The sequence below is a fragment of the Somniosus microcephalus genome, chromosome 21 (genome assembly GCF_052327205.1).
Source record: "Somniosus microcephalus isolate GS21.2 chromosome 21, FLI_Smic_1.0, whole genome shotgun sequence".
Taxonomy (NCBI): Eukaryota; Metazoa; Chordata; class Chondrichthyes; order Squaliformes; family Somniosidae; genus Somniosus; species Somniosus microcephalus.
In genome coordinates, this window is record NC_141007.1 from 71,521,404 (window position 1) to 71,545,938 (window position 24,535).

The following is a 24,535-nucleotide window of genomic DNA, read 5'->3' on the forward strand; positions in this document are numbered from 1 at the left end:
AAAGAGCTCAACAGATCCGAGATCCAACAGCGTGCTGTGGCTGCACTGTGCAGTTATCATTCACTAACATCGGTGACAGGCAAAAACAATAATTGCTCTCTCTAAATTCGAACCGTGTGTACATCTTCCCTGGGACTGCGGTTGGAAGAGCCCCATCAGCCGGAGCGGGTGAGAGTAGGAGGCGGCATTTCCCGGTGAAAGGATCTCCATCAGGAGAATGAAGCAACTGAGACAAGCACCTCGTTTCTTCACAGAACGGGAGACTGTCACCATATCCAGATGCTACTTTATTATCACAAATACTTTACAGTAACCCAACCACGTACAGTCAGAACACACACTGCTTCAGAGCAAAGGGCGCCTCTCTCTCTCTCTCTGCTTAGCCTGCGATATTTTCACAATCTAATTGTAGATCAGTTTTAGTATTGTCGCCCATGTACTACACGCAGTTCTAACTTTTAACATCTTTACAGTGACACATGTCTGAAAATCTAATGGGGGGGAAAAAACACAAGAAACACAACCACTGAGGTTTGCCTTTAGCCGACATCCCCATCAATAAATGTGAGCTTTGAAGAGAATCCGGGGCACTCAAAACTCGCCACTCTTGGAATCATAGGTACATTCTTAAGTGTTCCTAAACGATTAAATGCATACATTAAACTTAATTTTTTGAATTGTTGTGCAAAGTGATATTATCAATCCCACCACACACAAGCCCAGGGGGCGTTTCTCTGGGGTGGGGGCCTCGGCAGCTCACAGTTGGCCAAGACTTGGGGGTCACCCTTGGGTGTCACCCTTGGGGGCTTTGCCCACTCACATTTCTCAGAGATCCCGGGAAACAGTGCAGGCGCCGCCCAGGGCAGTGCCACTGGCAGGGTGAACGGTGGAAACGGAGATCCAACACGGAGAATGGGTCTGGATGGACCATGTCATCACTGCACCGTTCAAAGGGTTCAAGAAAACATGAGCACCACAGAGATGATCCCGACTGGCCCATAAACAGTCCCTGGGCTTGGTGTCTCGATTGGATGAGATGTAAGACAGCGTATATTAAATGCTACAAAATGTTAATCCGTGTTAATCACCAGCTGGACAGAAATGGACACACTTCAGGCTTTGGACTGGGGGCCAGTGTTTTCCAAGTGTTATTTTTTGGTGTGATTTATTTCCTGGTCACCGGGGCCTCGTTCCCTTGCCCCTCCCGCCCAATTCCGTGTAAAACTCCCTTTTACCTCTTTTGTGTTACTCGCCTTGTCCCTTATCTGCTGGTACCAAGAACCCAGCAGCAATGAGAAGGCCATGCTGGTGGGACTTGTCCTTCTTTTGGACTGGAGACGCGCCGAGCCTCTTCCATTGATCTCCCCTTTGAACAGGGTAGAAAAAGGAACCCGGCCCCCGGGTTTTTTTTTGCCACCTGGCGGGATCAGACTGGCGTCGTTCGCCTGTTCATCATGTTCATGCTGAGCCCTTCCTTCAGCTCCTTCTGGAAACAGTTGTGAACTTGCAGGAAGCTCTCCTCCTGCTCCGGGTGGTAGGCGGCCCCGACTGGCGGCTTGTTGGCTTCTCTGGACAAGGTGTACATGGAGATCTCGGCCAGTGGGACCATGCTGCTCACCACCTTCATGTTGGCGGCTGCAGAGATTTCCCGAGCCGGGGACGGCTCCTCGGACCTGGAGCTCGACCTGGACCTCCTCCTTTGCCTGTACCTGTAGCTGGACATCCTGGCGTAGGGCGAGGAGGAAGTCTTTAAGTACTCCCGGTGCGGCCTGGTTCTGGCCGCTTTGTTTTTGTCGATGTAAATGCTCACGGCGAGGACTCCAGCCATTTCCGCCACAATAAAGGACAAAGCCCCGAAGTAAAATGACCATCCGTAAGAATACATGCTCTTCTTGTCATCGTCATTCTTGTCCCAGGGGTTGCCCGTGTTGCTCGATATATACACGATTATCCCGATAATGTTACTCAGTCCTAGGGGACAAAAAAACCCTATCAGCCTCATCAACCAGACCTGCACAGAGCAACTTGCATTTATATAGCGCCTTTAACATAGTAAAACGTCCCAAGGCGCTTCACAGGAGCGCTATCAAAACACAATTTGACACCGCCACATTAGGGAGATATTAAGGCAGAAAGCTTGGTCAAAGAGGTAGGTTTTAAGGAGCGTCTTAAAGGAGGAAAGAGAAACGGAGAGGTTTAGGGAGGGAATTCCAATGGTGGAGCGATGAAAATCGGGGATGCACAAGAGGTCAGAATTGGAGGAGTGCAGATATCTCGGGGGGTTGTGGGGCTGGAGGAGATTACAGAGATAGGAAGAGGCAAGACCATGGTGGGATTTGAAAACAAGGATGAGAATTTTGAAATCGAGGCGCTGCTTAATCGGGAGCCAATGTAGGTCAGCGAGCACAGGGGGTGATGGGCGAACGGGACTTGGTGCGAGTTAGGACACAGGCAGCGGAGTTTTGGATGACCTCAAGTTTACGTAGGGTGGAATGTGGGAGGCCAGCCAGGAGTGCGATGGAATAGTCAAGTCTAGAGGAAACAAAGGCACGGATGAGGGTTTCAGCAGCGGATGAGCTGAGGCAGAGGTGGAGACGGGCAATGTTACATAGGTGAAACTGCCAACTAACTATTTTGTTTTGAGAACTACTGGGCATTTAGCAAAAATGCTATTGACCCTTGCTATTAAAAGTAGGCTGCATATAGTGACACCACTATTCCAGGCCAGAATGGAGATGATTGGATAATTCCCCCATCAATCACACACTGGGATTATTTTATGCACATTTGTATGTAACTATCCTCCACTCACTGCATTTTGCTGAAGAAATAACCCTCTTTTTATGGGGAGATGTTGTTGTAGTTTTGATCATGAGTTCTGTTTGCTGTAGTTGGTACAGACTCTTTAAATAGACTCTGTTTGTTGTTTGCTGAGTGAATAGACTTTGCTATAAAATAGACTTTGCTGCAAGTCCTGGTGGCTGCAATAATTCCTTACAAATACATATCAACTTCAAATATGTGTCTGCACCTGATTTCTGGCTTGTTTTGTGGTACAGCATCCATCACTGTGTGCTTGCGACTGTGTGTGTGTGAGAGGTACATAGTGCGAGCAAGGCTGTACTGTGTGTTGCTGTGTTCCTTGTGTGTGATTGTGCATGTGTATTTTGCATGTGGGTACATGTGAACCCGTGTGTTTTCTGAATGTTAGTATGTGTGTTAATGTGTATGTTTGTTGAGTACTGTTATTGTGTGAATAACCTGTGAGTTTATAAATAGTGTCTGTGTGTAGTGGCTCCATATGTGAGAGTGTGAGTGCGAGAGTGTGTGTCAGTAGCATTGTCTGTGAGTCTGTGGAGTGAGTAGTGGGTGTGTATGAGAGTGAGGAATGTGCAAGAGTGAAGAGTGTGTGTGAGTGCAAGAGTGAGCAGCGAGTGTGTGAGATTGAGGAGTAAGTGTGTGAGAGTGAGGGGTGAGTGTGAGAATGAGGGTGAGTGTGCAAGAGTGAGGAGTGAGTGCGAGAGTGAGGGGTGAGTGTGTGAGAGTGAGGAGTGAGTGCAAGAGTGAGGGGTGAGTGCAAGAGTGAGGGGTGAGTGTGCGAGAGTGAGGAGTGAGTGTGCGAGAGTGAGGGGTGAAAGTGAGGAGTGAGTGCGAGAGTGAGGGGTGAGTGTGCGAGAGTGAGGGGTGAGTGTGCTAGAGTGAGGGGTGAGTGTGCTAGAGTGAGGGGTGAGTGTGCGAGAGTGAGGAGTGAGTGTGCGAGCATGAGGAGTGAGTGTGTGAGGAGTGAGTGTGCGAGAGTGAGGAGTGAGTGTGCAAGAGTGAGGGGTGAGTGTACGAGAGTGAGGAGTGTGCAAGTGGTGGAAGAGGTTGGCACTCACCTGCTGCTACAAACAAGATGCCAGCACTGAGGATAATGTTGGTTTTGCTGCTGTACAATTTGCCGGCTCCAACACACAGGCCTGCCAAGAGCAGCAGGATGGTGCTCAGGATTGGGAATAAACTGGAAGCTCGGACAATGCCTAAAGAGAGAAACAAACAACTTGTTCGATCTTTTTCACCTCTCGCATCTTAGCCTGATGGTTTAAAACCTATTATTTTCTTCTTGGGAATACAGAAAAAGTACGACATGATCAATTTATTGATTGTAAACTGGTGTGTGTACAGGGCAGGTATGTGTGTACATGTGTCTCAATATCTCTCCTTGTAATTCCTGCCAGGCTCATTTAAAATTACATCATGTGATGTGCTACTGAGTCAAAATCACCAGGAGGATCCCAGGTTAGATCGCTGATCTCTGCCAAATGGGCTGATCTCGGGAGAGTGGGAGTGGGTCCCTGCTTTGGGCTTATGTGTTCCTGGGCTAGCGAGAGAGAGAGCAGGGGAAATCAGCCAGGGTTCCCACTCCTGATCCTTGATCAGTAACCCCACTGGAAAGTGAACATGTATGGTCATCAGATGAGGACATGGTAGAATAGTCTGCTAGCACTCCCTGCCTAGGGGTACATAGAAAAATGTAGTCTTGGGTTGGTGCTGCCTATCGAATTACCTCCAGGCTTCAGGAGAGAAAATTGGAGGGGAAAATGTCTATTCACTCTCATTTATAAAATACTAGTCGATCTCCCGGGTGATGCACGTGAGGAGTCAAGATCAAGTGTAGTCTTCGGGTGCAGTGGGGTTAGAGGGTAGGGGATAATTAGATCAGAGTGTGCAGCCATAATACAGTCCCTGTTTTAAAGTCATAAAGCCCCCCAGAGGTAAGAAAGATGAAGACAGGGTCTATCAGGGTTACTGTGGAGGGCTGGGTAGGTGAAAGTAGAGGGCTGCGTGTGAAGGTGGGTTGGGTGAATGTGTAAATATTAAGGTTCACACGTAACAAAGCACATTTTCAAATGCTCTAGATTTATATATTATTCTGCACTATTTCAGGTGTGGCTCAGAACAACATGACTGATCATCCCTACATATAGGGCATTAAATTCCTTAAATACTTACGCAAAAGGTATTCTGAGCCCTCCTGGTCGTAATCATCATCTTCAGGAAAGTAATTGATTCTGAAGCAGTTTCCTTTCTGAAGGCCTGAAATGGTGGAAATCAGAAAGTAACCAGTAAGCACCAATGGAGTAACTACCCCTCACAACATGCCATCAGACTCCTGCTAGAAAGGGCAACATTCATCATACCAGATCTAGAAATATGATTGATAACTGCTGGCGCATGTTATTATAAAAGTATTTGTTTGAGGTGCCTTATTAAGCCATACTGCGGCCCCACAGTTTACAAATCCCAGTGCTGGCGCAGAGACTATGGAGGAAAAATTGAATCGCGCCCCCTTTGGGGCGTTAACTTTGCTGGGGCGTTACTTTTAGTGCCCCAAAACAATTAGCACCCCCGCGGCCGAAATTGAATGGTAGCACCCCAAGAGGGAAGTGGGACACTACTGGAAGCACCCTGCCTCCCTCTTGGGGTGCTACGAGGGAATATCGCGGCGCTACGTGCCGCAGTATTGCAGGCCTTCCTCCCCTTCTTAAAGGGGAGGGGCCTGGCGCAGCGCGTCCCGGCACCCAGCTGGGCCACCAGGGATCGGGAGTGCCGACAAACGAGCCTGGCACTCACAGAGAGCAGCCGGCACCCTGCGGGGGGGCTTCACGGGGGCCGGGTCGGCAACAAAAATGGCCGCCCGCCACCTCCCCTTTAACTAGTGCCACCCCGGCCGCAGGTAGGCCCCCCTGACCCCGTTGGACATAGCGTCCGGCGGTAAGTCGGGGGGCGCCACCGAAGATCACAGCCGGGGCGCGAGCGGGGCACTGTGCACAGCGATGATGTCATCACTGGTGGCGCAGCGCCACGGGGCACTAACGGTTACTGCTGCCACTAACCTCCTGCTGAATTTCACCCTCTTAGGGCGCTAACCGGAGGCGCAAAGCAACCAAATTTTTCCCCCTATTAGTTTCACCATAAAAAAATGCAATAGTTTAAAAAGACAACAATTTAATAGTTCTGGAAGAGTTTTATTAAAGAATATAAAATATCCTTTTGCGAAGTATCTGTTGTAAACCAAACTTCTGAAACATCTATAATGAAAACCTTCTGTTCACAATTCCTTATTAGAAATCAGCATCGCTTAGGAAGCAACACATATTAAAATGTTATATTATCTGCTTTAACTTGAAAAGAACTGACACTGTGTCCTGGTTTCCTGCTGACGATCACTGGATAGGTCCCTTGCAGTCAGAATCAGGGGAATTTATAATGGGGAACAAAGAAATGGCAGACCAATTAAATACATACTTTGGTTCTGTCTTCACAAAGGAGGACACAAATAACCTCCCAAAGATGGCGGGGAACATAGGGTCTAATGAGAGGGAGGAACTGAATGAAATCAGTATTTGTAGGGAAATGGTGTTGGGGAAATTGATGGGATTGAAGGCTGATAAATCCCTAGGGCCTGATAATCTACATCCTAGGGTATTTAAGGAAGTGGCCCTAGAATTGTAGATGCATTGCTGGTCATCTTCCAAAATTCTATAGACTCTGGAACAGTTCCCATGGATTGGAGGGTAGCTAATGTAACCCCACCATTTAAAAAAGGTGGTAGAGAGAAAATGGGGAATTATAGACCGGTAAGCCTGACATCGGTAGTGGGGAAAATGCTAGAGTCCATTATAAAAGATGTAATAGCAGAGCACTTGGAAAACAGTGACAGGATTGGACAAAGTCAACATGGATTTACAAAAGGTAAATCATGCTTGACTAATCTACTGGAATTTTTTGAGGATGTAACTGGTATACTAGATAAGGGAGAACCAGTGGATGTGGTGTATTTGGACTTTCAGAAGGCTTTCGATAAGGTCCCGCATAAGAGATTAGCATGCAAAGTTAAAGCACATGGGATTGGGGGTAAGGTACTGACTTGGATAGAGAACTGGTTGGCAGACAGGAAGCAAAGAGTTGGAATAAACGGGTCTTTTCCGAGTGGCAGGCAGTGACTAGTGGGGTACCACAGGGATCGGTGCTAGGACCCCAGTTATTCACAATATATATTAATGATCTAGATGAGGGAACTAGATGTAATATCTCCAAGTTTGCAGATGACACAAAGCTGGGTGGGCGTGTGTGCTGTGAGGAGGATGCTGAGAAACTCCAGTATGATTTGGACAGGTTGGGTGATTGGGCAGAGGCATGGCAGATGCAGTATAATGTGGATAAATGCGAGGTTATCCAGTTTGGTGGCAAAAACAAGAAGGCAGATTATTATCTGAATGGCAATAGATTGGGAGAAGGGGAAGTGCAACGAGACCTGGGTGTCCTTGTGCACCAGTCGCTGAAGGTAAGCATGCAGGTGCAGCAGGCGGTTAAGAAGGCAAATGGTATGTTGGCCTTCATACCGAGAGGATTCGAGTACAGGAGCAAGGATGTCTTGCTGCAGTTGTACAGGACCTTGGTGAGACCACACCTTGAGTATTGTGTGCAGTTTTGGTCGCCTTATCTGAGGAAGGATGTTCTTGCCATGGAGGGAGTGCAGCAAAGATTCACCAGACTGATACCTGGGATGGCAGGAATGACATATGAAGAGAGATTGGGTCGATTGGGCTTGTATTCGCTAGAGTTTGGAAGAATGAGAGGGGATCTCATTGAAACTTATAACATTCTAACAGGGCTAGACAGACAGGAAGGATGTTCCCGATGGCGGGGGAGTCCAGAACCAGGGGTCACAGTCTAAGGATAAGGGGTAAGCCATTTAGGACAGAGATGAGGAGGAATTTCTTCACCCAAAGAGTGGTGAACCTGTGGAATTCACTACCACAGAAGGCAGTTGAGGCCAATTCATTAAATATATTCAAGAAGGAGTTAGATATATTTCTTAAGGCTAAAGGGATCAAGGGATATGGGGAGAAAGCAGGGACAGGGTACTGAATTTGGATGATCAGCCATGATCTCGTTAAATGGTGGAACAGGCTCGAGGGGCCGAATGGCCTACTCCTGCTCCTATCTTCTATGTTTCTATAACAGATAGTTAGGTTGCAATTATGAAATTATGTGATTACGGAGGAATCTGACTGCTGTGTGGTCAAATGAAAGTTCTAAATTCTCATAAGTTAGAACCTTTTAAAGGATTTCATGATTTGTGCACTGATCTATTTCATTGAGTTCCTAGTGAATCACTTTATTTTTCTTGAGGTTGGGGAAATTGAGTTTGTGCGCAGTTACCCTCTAACCTTCCTAAGTCCACATTTATAATAGAAATTTAGGTTAAACTGTAAATAAAGCCTCCTGCTTCACCTAAATATTACAATTGGTCTTAACTCTCTATGAGGAATGTCATGGGAGATTGACTAATATTACATAAAAATGGTGGTCTCTGTGAATCATGTTAAAAAAAAGGTGCAGAGTGTAGGTTGTGCACTGTTCAGTGTTGGGACTGAGCCATACTGCCAGCGAATTCTCAAGGCTGGATTCCTAGTCCGTGCAACATTAGCTGAATTCAGCTGGGGAGTTGATGAAAGGTCCTGGGCAAGCAAAGGAAGAAATTAGCTCGGCCTCTCAAGCATACCTATCCAGTGATCCCTGCTGGATCTGTGTGTGTGTGACATTAGAACAAGATTAGATTCAACCATAAGCTCACCCCCAACCCCAGGAAACCTGCCAACACTTGCTGCCTAGTTTATTTGTAAAGAATGGCGTCTTGGCCAAGATACCAGAAGACACCCAGCACCTGTGGAACTGTCTGCCTGAGGAGAGGAACTGGCGGGGGCTGGATACAGAGGAACATATCATGTTACATACATTTAATGTTTTTATTATAAGGGTTTTTATATAAGACAATTTTATTAAAAAGTGGTCCAAGGACTTGCACGACTTTTCTAAACTGCACTATTTGAAACCGTGATCATGTTAACCTTATAAGTGATCCCTAACTATCTACGATCAGACCTAGATCCAAATCTCAATCCGTGTAGTAACTTCTACCTCCGCATGCACCCCCCATCTCCACTCTGCCCCCACAGGCCTCTTTGGGTTTTGAGAGAGTCAGGTACTATGTTCAAACCCAAGTTAACACCTTTCCATTCAATGGCAAAACATCAAGCAATAGGAACCATCAAGAAATGTTCTTAAAATCACCACATCGAGCGGGAAATTGTGTTGAAGGGTTCTGGTACCAGATGCGGCCGTGGTAATTTATGTATTGGGGAACAGTTGTGGGACTCGATTGTTAATCCATTTGGTCCCACAAAAATGTAGCTGTGACTCAGAGTAAGAGCTGGGGACGGGCAATGTCAAAGTTAAAGGAAAAGAGCCAAGAGGTGACATTTTGAGATGTACACAAGATTTTAGAAATGTGAAAGAGGGAAGTTATCTGAATGAACCTGTGATCAGAGGGAAGCAGCTGCTGGGTATACAAACTAATTAAAACAACCAGAAGGAAAGGTGAGGAACTGGCCTGCTAAGGAAGAGGGGAGGATAATGTCTCAGCATCATTTTCCATTTCAAACATACCTACTAATTCACTGCCCACAAAAGCATTAATCCAGGCTGACACGTCAGTGCAGTACTGAGGGAATGCTGCACTGTTGCAGGTGCCATCTTTCGGATGGAATGTCAAACCAAGGCCCCGTCTGCTCTCTCAGGTGGATGTAAGAGATCCCATGGCACTATTCGAAGAACACCAGGGGAGTTCCCCCCCAGTGTCCTGGCCAATATTTATCCCTCAATCAACATCACTAAAATAGATATAAAAACAGAAAATGCTGGAAATACTCAGCAGGTCAGGCAGCTTCTGTGGAGAGAGGAACAGAGTTAACAGTTCAGCTCAATGACCTTCACTCTGTTTCTCTCTCCATAGATGCTGCCTGACCTGCTGAGTGTTTCCAGCATTTTCTGTTTTTATTTCAGATTCCAAGCATCTGCATTTGTTTCACTAAGACAGATTATCTGGTAATTTATCTCATTGCTGTTTGTGGGAGCTTGCTGTGCGCAACTTGACTGTTGCATTTTCCTACATAGCCGTGTCCAGCTGAGGCTCAGTGGGTAGCACTCTCGCCTCTGAGTCAGAAGGTTGTGGGTTCAAGTCCCACTCCAGAGACTAGAGCACAAAAATCTAGGCTGACACTCCAGTGCAGTGCTGAGGAAGTGCTGCACTGTTGGAGGTGCCGTCTTTCAGATAAGATGTTAAACCGAGGCCCCGTCTGCCCTCTCAGGTGGATGTAAAAGATCCCCTAGCACTATATCAAAGAAGAGCAGGGGAGTTCTCCCCAGTGTCCTGGACAATATTTATTCCTCAATCAACATCACTAAAACACATTAACTGGTCATTATCACATTGCTGTTTGTGGGAGCTTGTTGTGCGCAAATTGGCTGCCGTGTTTCCTAGCTTACAACTTCAAAACTATTTTATTGGCTGTAAAGCGCTTTGACTTGTCCTGAGCCTGTGACAGGCGTGGTATAAATGCAAGATCTTTATGCATTTTTTTTTACAATTGCACGAAACGATAATGCAATTAAACCTCAATGCAAAACCATTGGACCTGCCAAATGCACTGTCTGGCAGACCACAGTAATCCCGCCCTACCCACAGCAGCCAGAATATTTGGTTTAGTCTCAGTTGCCAGCAGAGGGAGATGGGGTGTGCTGGGAGCAGAGGTTAAGTTTTAACAGCCTTTTCACCTTGTCCTGCCACTTTCAGAGACTTGTGTACACCCACCCCCAGGTCTCTCTGCTCCTGCACCCACTTCAAAATAGTACCATTTAGTTCATAGTTCCTCCCCTCATTCTTCCTACCAAAGTGTATCATATTACACTGTTGCGTTAAATTTCATCTGAATGTGTCGGCCCATTTCACCAGAGTGTCTTCACACTCTTGAAGTCTGTTACTATCCACCTCATTGTTTACTACATTTCTGAATTTCGTATCATCTGCAAACTTTGAAATTATGGCCTGTATATCATATCAAAGTCCAGGTCATTAATAGATATCTAAAAGAGCAGTGGTGCTAATACTGAACCCTGGGGAACACCACAGCACACTTCCCTCCAGTCTGAGAAACAACCGTTCACCACTACTCTCTGCTTTCTGACCCTTGGCCAATTTTGGATCCACGCTGCCGCTGTCTCTTTAATCCCGCCAGCTTTAATTTTGCTAAGACGTCTATTATGTGGTACTTTGTCAAACGCCTTTTGAAAGTCCATATGCAAACTATCAACCGCACTACCCTCATCAACCCTCTCCCTTACTTTATCAAAAAGTTCAATCAATTGTGTTGTGGAAAACCTATTGATTTCGGGTGGGGACATGCAGCTTATCCTTGGTGTGTTGCTGGTTGCATTGGTGAGGTCTGTTTGATGGTGGGTGTCGCAGGAGGCATTGCAAAGCCCTGGTATGAAGTGAACTCCACCTGGTCTGTTTGTTTACCGAAAGTTTTTTTTTAGTAACTTAGGATCTTACGGCTCAGAAGGAGGCCGTTCGGCCCATCGTGCCTGTGCCGGCTCTTTGAAAGAGTGATCCAATGAATCCCACCCACCCCCCGCTCTTTCCTCATAGCCCTGCAGCTGTTTCCTTTTAAAATATTTCTCCAATTCCCTTTTGAAAGTTATTATTGAATCTGCTTCCACTGCACTTTCAGGCAGCGCGTTCCAGATCACAACAACTCGCTGCGTAAAAACATTTCTCCTCATCTAAAATCAAATCAAATCAACTTTTATTGTCATTGTTAGTGCACAAGTGCAGTACAACGAAATGTAGGCTTGCGGCTCCCGAGAGTGCACATTTAGATTAAGACATCTCCCCTCTGGTTCTATTTTGTATGCTAATATTCTGTGTATAAACAACTTAGATTCGGGTTTGGCAGCAATGGTAGATTACAGGAACCAGCTTAGCCAGTGAAAACTGAATTGGAATGTAGACACCAGGGTAAAGAAATCCCCCGCATTTGCTGGAGAGGTTGGTGTTATAAATGATTGTGCTGTTGGCTGTTGAATGGGAAGTGGGTTTGTAGTAAATCGGAATGATCGAGTCTTTATTCCTGGCGAGGGAGAACAAGCCTCTGTCCCTTACGGTGCAGCGACATGTGCAGGAGATGCGGATGATGTTTGAGCCGCGCGGTTCCTATCACTGGGCCGTTGTGTTCACAAAGACAGAAAGGAGCTGCAGCAGTGCTGGTTCGACAACTGTCCTCAACAACCCCAGCTGAGGGAGGGGGAAATCGGCCAGAATTACTGCTTGGCATCGCTATCTAGTGACCCCTGCTGCAAAGTGTGTGTGTGTGTGTGTGTGTATGGCATGAGGCAAGATCAGTGTCCGGCTTGAGTGTGATGCCATCACCGTCAAATCCCTGGCCAGACACTCAATGTCCAGGATCACTGGTGGGGAGGGTAGCAGAGAGCACCCAGTTCTGTGGGACCTTCCCCGGCAAGAATCGGTGCCTTGGGGAGAGGGGGAGGGAAATAGTCTCAGTATAAAACTTCCACTCCCCCCGAGCCCCAACAAGTCAATCGTTGGGCCGCTGTCTTGTGTGCTCGACTGTTTCCATGTGTTATTGGACACTTTGGGGATTTGGCTGGGTGAGCGATTGAGAGGATGGCCACGGCTCTTGTGATAAGATGCTGGAGCAGCGGTTCTGGGGGAGGGGAGGGGGTTGAATAGCTCTGCCGATGGCCGCAGTGAGTTTCAGCCAGTGAGTGCAGGCCGGCAGCACCAAGCTGCGCGCAAAATTGGCCAGTTTCACAGCATCAAGTCAGTAACTGGCGCAGAAGAGCGGAAATAGCCACAAAGCGCAGAGAGGTGCTTTTATGAGGCTGAGGATAAGGCTCATGTCAGCGGGCAGGTAACGTCCCTGCATCTGGCTGGCGCTCTATACCTCACCTTAAAGTTATTGGGCGTTTTATTAAATGGGTAAAAATCCAAGCATGACCTTTTCAGAAGAAGACTTGTCGACCAACTACAACAGCCTAATACCATAAACGTTAGCTATCTAGTGAGCAACTCAGTGAGATGAATGGAGAGGTTTATCACATCACAATATGGCCCTTCTCTGTTTATAAGCCTTGTGGGGTTTCAGTAGGAATTGTACAGAGTAGCCCCACAGATTCGGGTGTTAAGACAATCTCCCAAAGCTGTAAATCTCTATCCGGAACAGCAAATGCTGGAAGAACAGCCAGGATCTGGAAGAGGAGGACACGGTGAAGTTTGGGGCTGGAGGAGGACATGGTGAAGTTTGGGGCTGGAGGAGGACACGGTGAAGTTTGGGGCTGGAGGAGGACACGGTGAAGTTTGGGGCTGGAGGAGGACACGGTGAAGTTTGGGGCTGGAGGAGGACACAGTGAAGTTTGGGGCTGGAGGAGGAGGACACGGTGAAGTTTGGGGCTGGAGGAGGACACGGTGAAGTTTGGGCTGGAGGAGGACACGGTGAAGTTTGGGGCTGGAGGAGGACACGGTGAAGTTTGGGGCTGGAGGAGGACACGGTGAGGTTTGGGGCTGGAGGAGGACACGGTGAAGTTTGGGGCTGGAGGAGGAGGACACGGTGAAGTTTGGGGCTGGAGGAGGAGGACACGGTGAAGTTTGGGGCTGGAGGAGGAGGACACGGTGAAGTTTGGGGCTGGAGGAGGACACGGTGAAGTTTGGGGCTGGAGGAGGAGGACACGGTGAAGTTTGGGGCTGGAGGAGGACACGGTGAAGTTTGGGGCTGGAGGAGGACACGGTGAAGTTTGGGGCTGGAGGACACGGTGAAGTTTGGGGCTGGAGGACGACACGGTGAAGTTTGGGGCTGGAGGAGGACACGATGATGTTTGGGGCTGGAGGAGGACACGGTGAAGTTTGGGGCTGGAGGAGGACACTGTCAGGGCGACTGTCAGGGCGAGGTTGGTTCTGGACCCAAGCGCAGACAGATGAGGCGAGAAGCAGGTATGCAATCTTAAATAACAATACTTTACTAGAATCACACAGGTAAACAGTTGCAAAACATAGGAGCTCAAGACAAGCTACCACATAGGCAAATGGCTAGTCAAGATAGGAACTCAAGACAAGCTACCATGAGGCAACCGGCTTGTCAAGACTGAGCTCAAGACAAGCTACCACAGGGCAACCGGCTTGTCAAGATAGGAACTCAAGACAAGCTACCATGAGGCAACCGGCTTGTCAAGACTGAGCTTGACAAGCTACCACAGGGCAACCGGCTTGTCCAAACTGAGCACCTTGTCAAGACTGAGCAACTTGTCAGCACCTTGTTAAGATCGAGAACAAAGGGAAGAACCACAGAACTTAAATACAAGCAAAAACATAACACAGATAAACAGTTATAGACATAGGAGCTCAAGACAAGCAACCACTAAGGCAAATGGCTTGTCAAGACTTAGCCCAAGACAAGCTACCCCTAGGCAACCGGCTTGTCAAAGGAAGCTACCACAGGGCAACTGGCTTGTCAAGACTGAGATCAAGACAAGCTACCACTGGCAACCGGCTTGTCAAAATTGAGCACCTAGTCAAGACAGAGCACCTAGTCAAGACAGAGCACCTTGTCAGGACTGAGCCCAGAGGAAAGAAACCACAGAATGTAAATACAAGCAAAACAGGTGAAACCAATAAACCAGATAAAAGGCAGTTAAATAATAAACACAGGAGAAACTAGTATCAATTAACAAAGGGAAACCAACCAGTGAAGGTGCCGTCTAGGGGTTACTGAAGGAACTGACCGGCACCCTCACAGACACGGTGAAATTTGGGATGGGAGGAGGACACGGTGACGTTTGGGGCTGGAGGAGGACACGGTGAAGTTTGGGGCTGGAGGAGGACACGGTGAAGTTTGGGGCTGGAGGAGGACACGGTGAAGTTTGGGGCTGGAGGAGGACACGGTGAAGTTTGGGGCTGGAGGAGGACACGGTGAAGTTTGGGGCTGGAGGAGAACACGGTGAAGTTTGGGGCTGGAGGAGGACACGGTGACGTTTGGGGCTGGAGGAGGACATGGTGAAGTTTGGGGCTGGAGGAGGACACGGTGAAGTTTGGGGCTGGAGGAGGACATGGTGAAGTTTGGGACTGGAGGACACGGTGAAGTTTGGGGCTGGAGGAGGACACGGTGAAGTTTGGGGCTGGAGGAGGACACGGTGAAGTTTGGGACTGGAGGACATGGTGAAGTTTGGGGCTGAAGGAGGACACGGTGAAGTTTGGGGCGGGAGGAGGACACGGTGAAGTTTGGGGCTGGAGGACACGGTGAAGTTTGGGGCTGAAGGAGGACACGGTGAAGTTTGGGGCTGGAGGAGGACACGGTGAAGTTTGGGGCTGGAGGAGGACACAGTGAAGTTTGGGGCTGGAGGACACGGTGAAGTTTGGGGCTGGAGGAGGACACGGTGAAGTTTGGGGCTGGAGGACATGGTGAAGTTTGGGGCGGGAGGAGGACACGGTGAAGTTTGGGGCTGGAGGACACGGTGAAGTTTGGGGCTGGAGGAAGAGGACACAGAGGTCGGACGAAGCTTCTCATCCCAACTGTTGCTGCATCTTCAGCTGTGTTTGCTCCAACATGTTGTGTTTTATTTTACATTGCTTTCGCTGACTTCTTCAAACAAGTGTTAGAAATGTTTAATAACAAAACTAGGGCTTATAAATATATGATCATAGAAATTTACGGCACAGGAGGAGGCCATTCAGCCCATCGTGTCTGTGCTGGCTAGCCAGGCTAATCCCACTTTCCAGCTCTTGGTCTGTAGCCCTGTAGGTTACAGCACTTCAAGTGCCTGTCCGTATTTGTTAAATGTGATGAGGGTTTCTGCCTCTGCCACCCTTTCAGGCAGTGAGTTCCAGACCCCCACCACCCTCTGGGTGAAAAAAATTCACCTCAACTCCCCTCTAATCCTTCCACCGATTACTTTAATGCTATGCCCCCTGGTTATTGACCTCTCTGCTAAAGGAAATAGGTCCTTCCTATCCGCTCTATCTGGGCCCCTCATAATTTCATACACCCTAGTAAATCTAATCTGGAATTCAGGGGAAACTTCTTTACCCAGAGAGTGGTGAGAATGTGGAACTCTCTGCCAGAGGGAGTGGTTGAGGTGAATAGCACAGATGCATGTAAGGGGAAGCTGGATAAACAGTTGAGGGAGAAAGGAATAGAAGGATATGCTGATAGAGTTAGATGAAGAAGGGCGGGAGGAGGCTTATGTGGAGCATTAACACCGGCACAGACCAGTTGGGTCGAATGGCCTGTTTCTGAGCTGTGAATTCTATATAATTCTATGTAACACTGCGGGAGATGGGATTACAATAACACAAAGAGCAACTTTTTATATCCTATTTGTTACAAAAGAATGATTCCTTGCTCTCTGGAGCTTACATAAGCTATTCCATAACAAGCCTCTGTATCCAGCCTGTCCTATTGTGTTGGAGGAGAGTTGATGCGCCTCTCAGCGCAGACACTGACTGTCGCCTGGAATGAGGGAGATGTGGCCCTGGAGTTGACGTGTGTTGACATTCGCTGATTGAATCAGACGGCGGATTTTGTGCAGTGAAGCCCAGATCCCGTGTTCATGTCTCCGGAAAGCCTCCCACTCCAGTCCACGGTGGGAGGTAAACGCCAGGGACAACCAAATAAAGTCATGAGGCAAAACACAGAGGGAAGATTGGCAGCGCCGAGCTGGGAACACTCCTTATCTCCGGCCGCCAAACCTCACTCTGTCCAACAGCCTCACTTACTCTGATGGTCCAACTCCTTCAACCGCGCACCGTGGATTCAAGTTTTACAAGTTGTTGCGATAAATCCTCAGATTGGAAATAAACTCAAAATGAACGCACCTTCGTGCCGCTGGCTGAGAGTAAACCTAGACAGAAAGAGGAGCATCCACTTCCTCGATTTAATTGTGGGTACATCCCGAGCCCCTGTTATAACACAATGCTGTTGGACTGACCACCGTCCCATTTAACCCTCCCACCCATCCCCCGATTATGCGCCGAGGGTTCACACAAAGACATTGAGCCAAACCCGGAATCCCAGTGAAAGGGTTAACGGGGTCGCTGAAAGCCGCAACAGATTGTCTTCAAGACCCCAGCCTCGGGGCTGCTGGTTGCACCCAGACAACGAGACAGTGTCTCCCCGCCTGGCCTCACTGCCAGGTACACAGATTATTAACACGAATAAAGGCTACCTTCCACGCAGCAGACCCGCCAGAGACCCGAATGGATTAAGGATCCTTTCTCCTTCTTCACTTGGTTCTCCTCGGTGGTGCCGTTGGTGCCGTTACAGATGTAAGCCCGCGAATGGAGCCAGTAGTCGGTGCCGATGGCGATACTCATCAGGCTGAAAGCTGCGAAGGCGCCCATCATGGTGAAGAGCATCTGCACGCCGGGGTCGCACCAGCCCATGGTGCCTCATAGTCCGGCCAGCCAGAGAGCGGGAGAGCGAGAGCCGGCGCTCCGGGCCAGCACTCACTGAGGCAGGGGCCAGCTCTCCCCGAGGACATGCTGTGGCTCCCCAATTTCCATCGGTGTGCTCGCCGGATCTGCGGCGCTGCTCTAGGCTGCCGACACTTCCATTCCACGGCCCCACCGGGGATTAAACCAATCGCTCAAGTGTAGCGACAGGGGGCGAGGCGACTTCAAACTTCAATCCACCGAACCCTTGTCTCGCTCGATCTGTGGCTCTTCCCTGCCCTGCCCTTCCCTTCCCCCGGCTCGCTGGTGCTGGGAACGTGCGGATTGCTCCCGCGGAGAACCAGGGACAACGTGACGGAGAGAGAGAAAAAAAATGGGCTTTAATGAAAATTCAGGAGAGGCAGCGTTAGCCACTTCCTCCTTATCTACTCGTCACTGGCTCTTTGTGCGTGACCCGGTTCCGCCAATGTGTCCGAACAGCGAATCTGACTGAAATGTTGAGCGTCTGCCTGGAGCCCCAGGTCCGGGGGCAGGCTGGCCGGCTGCTGCCAATGGGTATTTGGAGAGTTGTCTATCTATGTCTGTCTGACATTTCCTAATCTCATTCAGGTGTTCATTCATCCGATGCCCAGTGACCAGCCTTTCGTGGCGGGAGAGGGGGCACCGCAGGGTACAGGGCGTCAATACAACATTCTCATTTAGATTCAGTTGGCTTTTGGTGGGAGTTTTTTTTTAACGTTGAGCTTCTTTTAGTTTGATTGGATCATAAAAAGAAAAATACAGGGCTCTGGGAAAGAGCAGGGGGAGTGGGACTAATCCGAGAGCTCGACCAAAGAGCGGGCACTGGCACAATGGGCCGAATGGCCTCCTTCTGTGCTGTATCATTCTATATGTTTCTTTCATATGTTAGTGGGGCCCTAAACTTGTTGAGCTGATTCTTGTTTGGTGACACTGCGGCAACCCAGCAAAATAGCAGCTCCCTGTGGAGGAACCAACTCGTCATCATCGCATGGTGTAGGATCGGAACCAACTAAAGAAGCAGCGACTTCGGTCCAAGGAAATGGCAGTGACCAGGGGCTTTCCCTGATGCTCAGTGAGGTAGAAAGGATGATCATTCCAAGGGTTCCCTTCTAGACTCTCAATGGAAGGGTTCCCGTCTGGTTCCTTTCTCTCGTTGGTCACCCTACACTAACTGGGACGTCGCTGAGTCAATGGGATTGAGGTAGATTCACCAGGAATCAGTTAACTTCACTCCCACTTTCTCCATGCCCCCACACCCAGGCAGAGCCTCCTGATCATCAGCACTGGGGGACTGTCTGGGTGTAGAGTGACCCAAGGATTCAGTGCTACCATACCGAGAATTTACAGGTTGCACATGGCATCCAGTAAACTCAGGACACGCCAGGAGCACTGGTGAGAATGTGGAACTCGCTACCACAGGGAGCAGTTGAGGCGAATAGCAAAAATACATTTAAGGGGAAGCTGGATAGAACACATGAGGGAGAAAGGAAGAGCCGGATATACTGACAGGGCGAGATAAAGAGGGGTAGGAGGAGGCTGGTGTGGAGCATAAACACCGGCACAGAGCAGTTGGGCCGAATGGCTTGTTTCTGTGCTGTACATTCTGTGTGGTCTTACTGGGGAGCGGGACGCAACTTTAGATATTCCCGAGATTTTTTTAGAAACAGAAAACACGTTTGTTTTCGATTACTTCGGTAACAAAAGTGACTCTTTCACGCTCCTGATATGTTTGCTAATGGAATATGTGAGCCGGGCAGACTTGCAGGAGTCCAGGGCACCGTGTGCGACTGGTTTGCTAATGGATCCTGGAGGGTAGATGGCAGTTGGGCGTCTTTGCAATCTGCCTCAGATAACCCTTCCAAAACAAAGAAAGACTTGCCTTTATATAGTGTTGCTTTCAAGTGTTGGAACACTATAGTGGTCCTGGCGGGGCGAGCAGTGAGAGGTTCGCCACTGCATTAGACTGTTAGGTTGCACCTTTCAGATGGGTTCATCCCCACAGCGGCCTTGTGCCCACTTCAGGGACCCTTAAGGTTTGGCTCTGCCAACCTGGGCCCAGGCTTCTGGAATTGGGTAAATCAGATGTGTCCCTACAGAGAGAAAGTGTGCATTCAGATCAAGCACTAAGACACCAGCATGCTTGGTTTGGAGACTATTAAGACTGGCACTGGTGGGGGGGGGGGGGGGGGCGGGTTCGTGCCTGTCAGATAGCAGGCTGACCAAAAACAAAGATAAGTCGCCGCAATTAATCATCATTGCGCACCAATTGCTGTGTGATCCAAAGACGCCATCCCTGACAGCGGAATCCTTTTCAAGGTACACCACCCTGGCCTTTCATTCCCAGAAACTCTCTGCAACTCGCATTATTTCTTTTATTTTTGGAAGGTGTCATCTAACCCCTCATCCCCCCCTCCCCCCCCCCCCCCCCCCATTGAGACGCATTAATTCCCAGCACATTGAGAATCAAGTGGAGAGGGGACATATAACTAACGCTGGACATGGACAGTAACTGAAAGGGGGTGGAATCCTACCCGACCCAGTAACCTGCCTCCCGTTCAGATGCTGACCGACTCCCGTTATACGTTCTCACCCTCCTGTTGGAATCCCTCCGTGGCCTAGACCCTCCCCGTCTCTGGGACCTCCTCCAGCCCCACAACCCTCCTGGATCTCTGCATTTCTCCAATTCTGGCCTCTTGCGCATCCCCCACTTCCTTCGCTCCACCATTGGCGGCCGTGCCTTCAGCTGTCTGGGCCCTAAGCTCTGGAATTCCCTCCCTAAACCTCTCCGCCTCTCTACCTCTCTTTAAGACGCTCCTTAAAACCTACCTCTTTGACTAAGCTTTGACCATCTCTCCTAATGTCTTCTTCTTTGGCTCAGTGACAATTTGTGTCTGATTGAGCTGCTGTGAAGCGCCCTGGGGCGTTTTATTGCATTAAAGGCGCTATATAAAAGCAGGTTGTTGTTGTTCAGCCTCGCCTGTTGTATAACGAAAGCGCAAGTCCTTCTGAAGCCTGAGAACTAGAGGTTTCGGTGCAAGTGAATGCATGTTGAAAATGCCAGGAATGTTTTATCAATATCAGTATTAAGTGGGCAGCTGTAACTGTAAATTTACATGAATCGCTGGAGAATATACAGCCCAGTGTGGCTAAAACATGTTCCATTGTAAGGGGCTGTAGGGTGTGTGACAAGCCTTCTAATGTTCGGGGAGGGAGAAGCTGATAACCCCTTTAAAGTATTTGCAGACATCAGGTTTATTTCAAAAATACCCGACCCAGTTAGGAGCTACAATGCCCTGTAAGAAAATCTTCGTTTGGAAAAACATTTTCAGCTCCTCGATGTCTTGTGATCAGAGCAGTGTCACCGTGGGCCGGGGCCGAGCGACCGCTCTGATGAGTGGGTGGAGAAACGCTTTATTCATCTGGCTATTGTTTGTGGGGGAGGTGAGAGCCGAATGCTGGTGTTTTGCAAGGGCTGAATAGGGAGTCGCTCTGAAGAACGCACGCATACTCTGCCGGGATCGCGGCTCCTTTCAAAAGGCCACGTTTAACAATTCCGTCACGTGCGAGATGTTGAACTGTGGTTTGCAATCTTTAATAACACAACTGCCTGCCGCCCTCCCCCCCCCCCCCCCACACACACTGGAACCCAGAACACAACAACGGCAGAGAGGCTCCATTTAAAATTCACAAATTCATCAAAATAGGTCAAGCACAATTTTAAAAGGAATGTCATTGTCTCGGAGACTATTTTTTTTGAAAGGCGGCACTGTAAACTAATGACTTCAAACTAGGATGGATATGGAATAATGCATTTTTTTAAAAAGCAAAGCCCAAATAAAGAATAGACTCAATACAAAATTAATGCCATTCCGAATCAATTCCCTCCCTCTCTAACCTGCACATTTGCCACATCAAGTAGTGTGTGTCGTAACATCTGTAATTTACATGTTGAAATGGATGTGCAATCGCTTGGCCGTGGCAGGTATGCGGGGAAGCTGTGAGAATGGACCAGGACCCATGTGGTTCTGAGCTGTTCACAGCCGGACGTGGAGGGGAACAGCATCACCAGCCCATGTGCCGCTGACCCAACCTGCTCCGCTTGTCAGTCTGTTGCTGGGAGAGCTCGTGTCATGAACCATTTCTCTCCAGAGCCCTTCCGTGTGTGTCTGTGAGCCGGCCTTTAGTCCTCCACTTCTGGGATGTGTGTACATATTTTTAAAAAAAACAAGGTTGGGTGACCCTCTCTCTGGAACGCATCCCTATTGAGAGTTCAAAGTACAGGATAACGTTTGATCCCTAAAATATGTTCTGTGGGTACAGAGGGAAAATGGTGGAGATCATAGAACAGCAGTTTAAAAAACCAGCGACCCGCTGTTAATAATGTGTATGGTTTGGCACTTGGTTAAATATTCCTGGAGCTAAAAGATTTTCAGTGTGATGGAATTCATTGTCAGCGTGTTTTTTTTTTTAAAAACCCGCATTTGAAAAGAAGCCACATCATTCTGAATGCTTTTTTTGGTTTATGTTTGCTGCAGTGAGTTTTAATATGTGATACATAAATATGGGAACAGCTGGACTAGGATATGGCCATTTTTTTTTAGCAAGTCTCGTCCCTCTGTGAGCGACCCAGTTTCTGTGTCTCACTGACAATTACTCCGCTATTCATTTCCAAATGATGTACAGGGGCAGCTTTGTGTTCCAAGCGTGCATGTTCAATGGTAAATACCAAAACCAAGTCTGAAATGTAATAATCCTCTTGCTATAATCACTGCTGTCTCACAGTCACTTTACAATACCGTATGACTCAGAGTGTTGTGGGTGAGGATGGGTTTGGGGATTGACTCCTTCTGTCTGGTAATCTCACTGAATTCAATTTGTGAAAGTCGGTAAATTTTGACAAACAGGAGTTCAGAATAACCCCCTGCCCCTCCCCCCCACGAGTGAGTTTTTCAGATTCGTGTCATAATCTAATCAGCCACAGGACAGTTTCTGTATTAAAAGGTCAGAGTAGGAAATATAAATGCCCTTCACATAACTGACAAATATTAACAGACTTTATACAGAAAGTCATAGAAAGGAATGGTTATCTCACCTGCCGGGTGGTCTGGTATCAAACTGAATCAGGTATTGTTTTGCTGTCAGTCGGTTATATCTCCACCCCCACCCCCTTCCTTTCATTGCTCCCACACTCAACTCGCTCCTCACTGACCTCCTCAACTCTACACACTGCCACGCACTACCTGCCGCTTGTCCATCAGCCCTATCCTCGCCAAATTCCTTAGTTCCCCGTTCCCCAGCCATTGAAGGCAAAATCCTTGACCTTGTTTACAAATCCCCGCCGCCACACCATGGCCTCGTCCGCACAACCTCCTCCAGCGACCCTCCCCCCGCCTCTCTCAGCCCAAGCCCAGCAATCCTCTGACTCGAGCACCCTCCAGCTCCAGTCGAGGTTTCGGTTGCCTTGGCCCTGGCCTCTGAAGCTCTCTCCCCAAACCCCTCCACTTTGCTGCTTCGCGCTCTGCTTTTAAAAGTTTTTCTAGCGGCGCGTTCCAAACTGCACCAAAACCGCTCAGCGCCTGCTCCCCTCTGTGAAGCACCTTGGATCTTTGCTGCGTTAAGAGCGCTATATCCTTACAGGTTTTTGAATACTCTGATTCTTGCTCGGGTTTTCTCCCCTCCGCCCTCCAAAATACCTCACCTGGCTTCCAGCTCTGAGCTTGCACTGTGAGTTCTAGCAGACGGTTACCGCGCAGAATACTAAACTAAGCATGATGTCTACACACCTTACATCAGGATTGGGGACCCTGGCTGATTTTGTTTCTTTGCCCTGGCTTAGGGTGCAGAAGTTAACTGTAGCTCTCCAACTGTTGCCCCAGCCTGACATTTGGCATGATAGCAAAATACTGCGGATGCTGGAAATCCGAAATTACAACAGAAAACGCTGGACAAACTCAGCAGGCCAGGCAACATCCGTGGAGAGAGAAACAGGGTCAACGTTTCGGGAGGAAACCCTTCTACAGAACTGAGAGAAAAGGCAGGAAATGAAACAAAAGGCAGTTTGGGGGCTGGGAAATGGGGGAGGGGATGAAAGAAGAGACATTAAGAGATATTCAAGGTGAGACGAGATGGTAATAGGACAGGTAAAGAGACAAACAATGGCTCGAGATGAAGTGTGAAATGCGCTGGCAGAGTGAGAGACAGCTGCCATGTGGGAGAGCGAAAAAAGAAAGGAAAAGGCACAAACCAAAAGTGTGGATAAAAATATAAAAATATAATAGGGGCCGAGGTTATGATCTGAAATTGTTGAACTCGATATTGAGTCCAGAAGGTTGTAAAGTGCCTAATCGGAAGATGAGGTGCTGTTCCTCGAGCTTACGCTGGGTTTCTGTGGAACAATGCAAGAGGCCGAGGACGGTGAGGTCTGAGTGGGAATGGAGCGGAGAATTAAAATGACAGGTGACCGGAAGCTCGGGGTCACCCTTACGGACTGAACGGAGGTGTTCCGCAAAGCGGTCACCCAATCTGCGTTTGGTCTCCCCAATGTAGAGGAGACCACAATGTGAGCAGTGAATACAGTATACTAGATTGCAAGAAGTACAAGTAAATCGCTGTTTCACCTGGAAGGGGTGTTTGGGGCCCTGGACAGTGGGAAGGGGGGAGGTATATGGGCAGGTGTTGCATCTCCTGTGTTTGCACGGGAAGGTGCCGGGCGAAGGGGAAGGGGTGCTGGGGGTGACAGAGGAGTGGACTAGGGTGTCTCGGAGGGAGCGGTCCCTATGGAATGATGAAAGGGGAGGGGAGGGGAAGATGCGTTTGGTGGTGGGATCACTTTGGAGGTAGCGGAAATGGCGGAGGATGATCCGTTGAATGTGGAGGCTGGTGGGGTGAAAGGTGAGGACAAGGGGAACCCTATCATGGTTCTGGGAGGGAGGGGCAGGGGTGAGGGCAGAGGTGCGGGAGATAGAACGGACCTGGTCGAGGGTCGTGTCAACCACGGTAGAGGGGAATCCTCGGTTGAGGAAAAAGGAAGACATGTCGGAAGCACTGGTGTGGAAGGTGACATCGTTGGAGCAGATGCGGTGGAGATGGAGAAACTGGGAGAATGTAATAGAGTCCTTACAGGAGGCGGGGTGGGAGGAAGTGTAGTCCAGGTAGCTGTGGGAGTCA

At 48.7% G+C, this 24,535-nt stretch overlaps 1 protein-coding gene across 1 annotated transcript; it reads right to left on the bottom strand.

Moving 5' to 3' along the window:
* Window positions 1–269: 269 nt before the first annotated feature.
* Window positions 270–18,001, bottom strand: LOC147102947 (voltage-dependent calcium channel gamma-4 subunit-like). The gene is made up of 4 exons (XM_085963920.1): window positions 17,122–18,001; window positions 4,993–5,076; window positions 3,879–4,019; window positions 270–1,971 (listed from the first exon to the last, which is right to left on the bottom strand). The coding sequence occupies exons 1-4, from the start codon at window positions 17,336–17,338 to the stop codon at window positions 1,427–1,429; spliced, it is 987 nt and encodes a 328-aa protein (XP_085820046.1). The 5' UTR covers window positions 17,339–18,001; the 3' UTR covers window positions 270–1,426.
* Window positions 18,002–24,535: the final 6,534 nt, after the last annotated feature.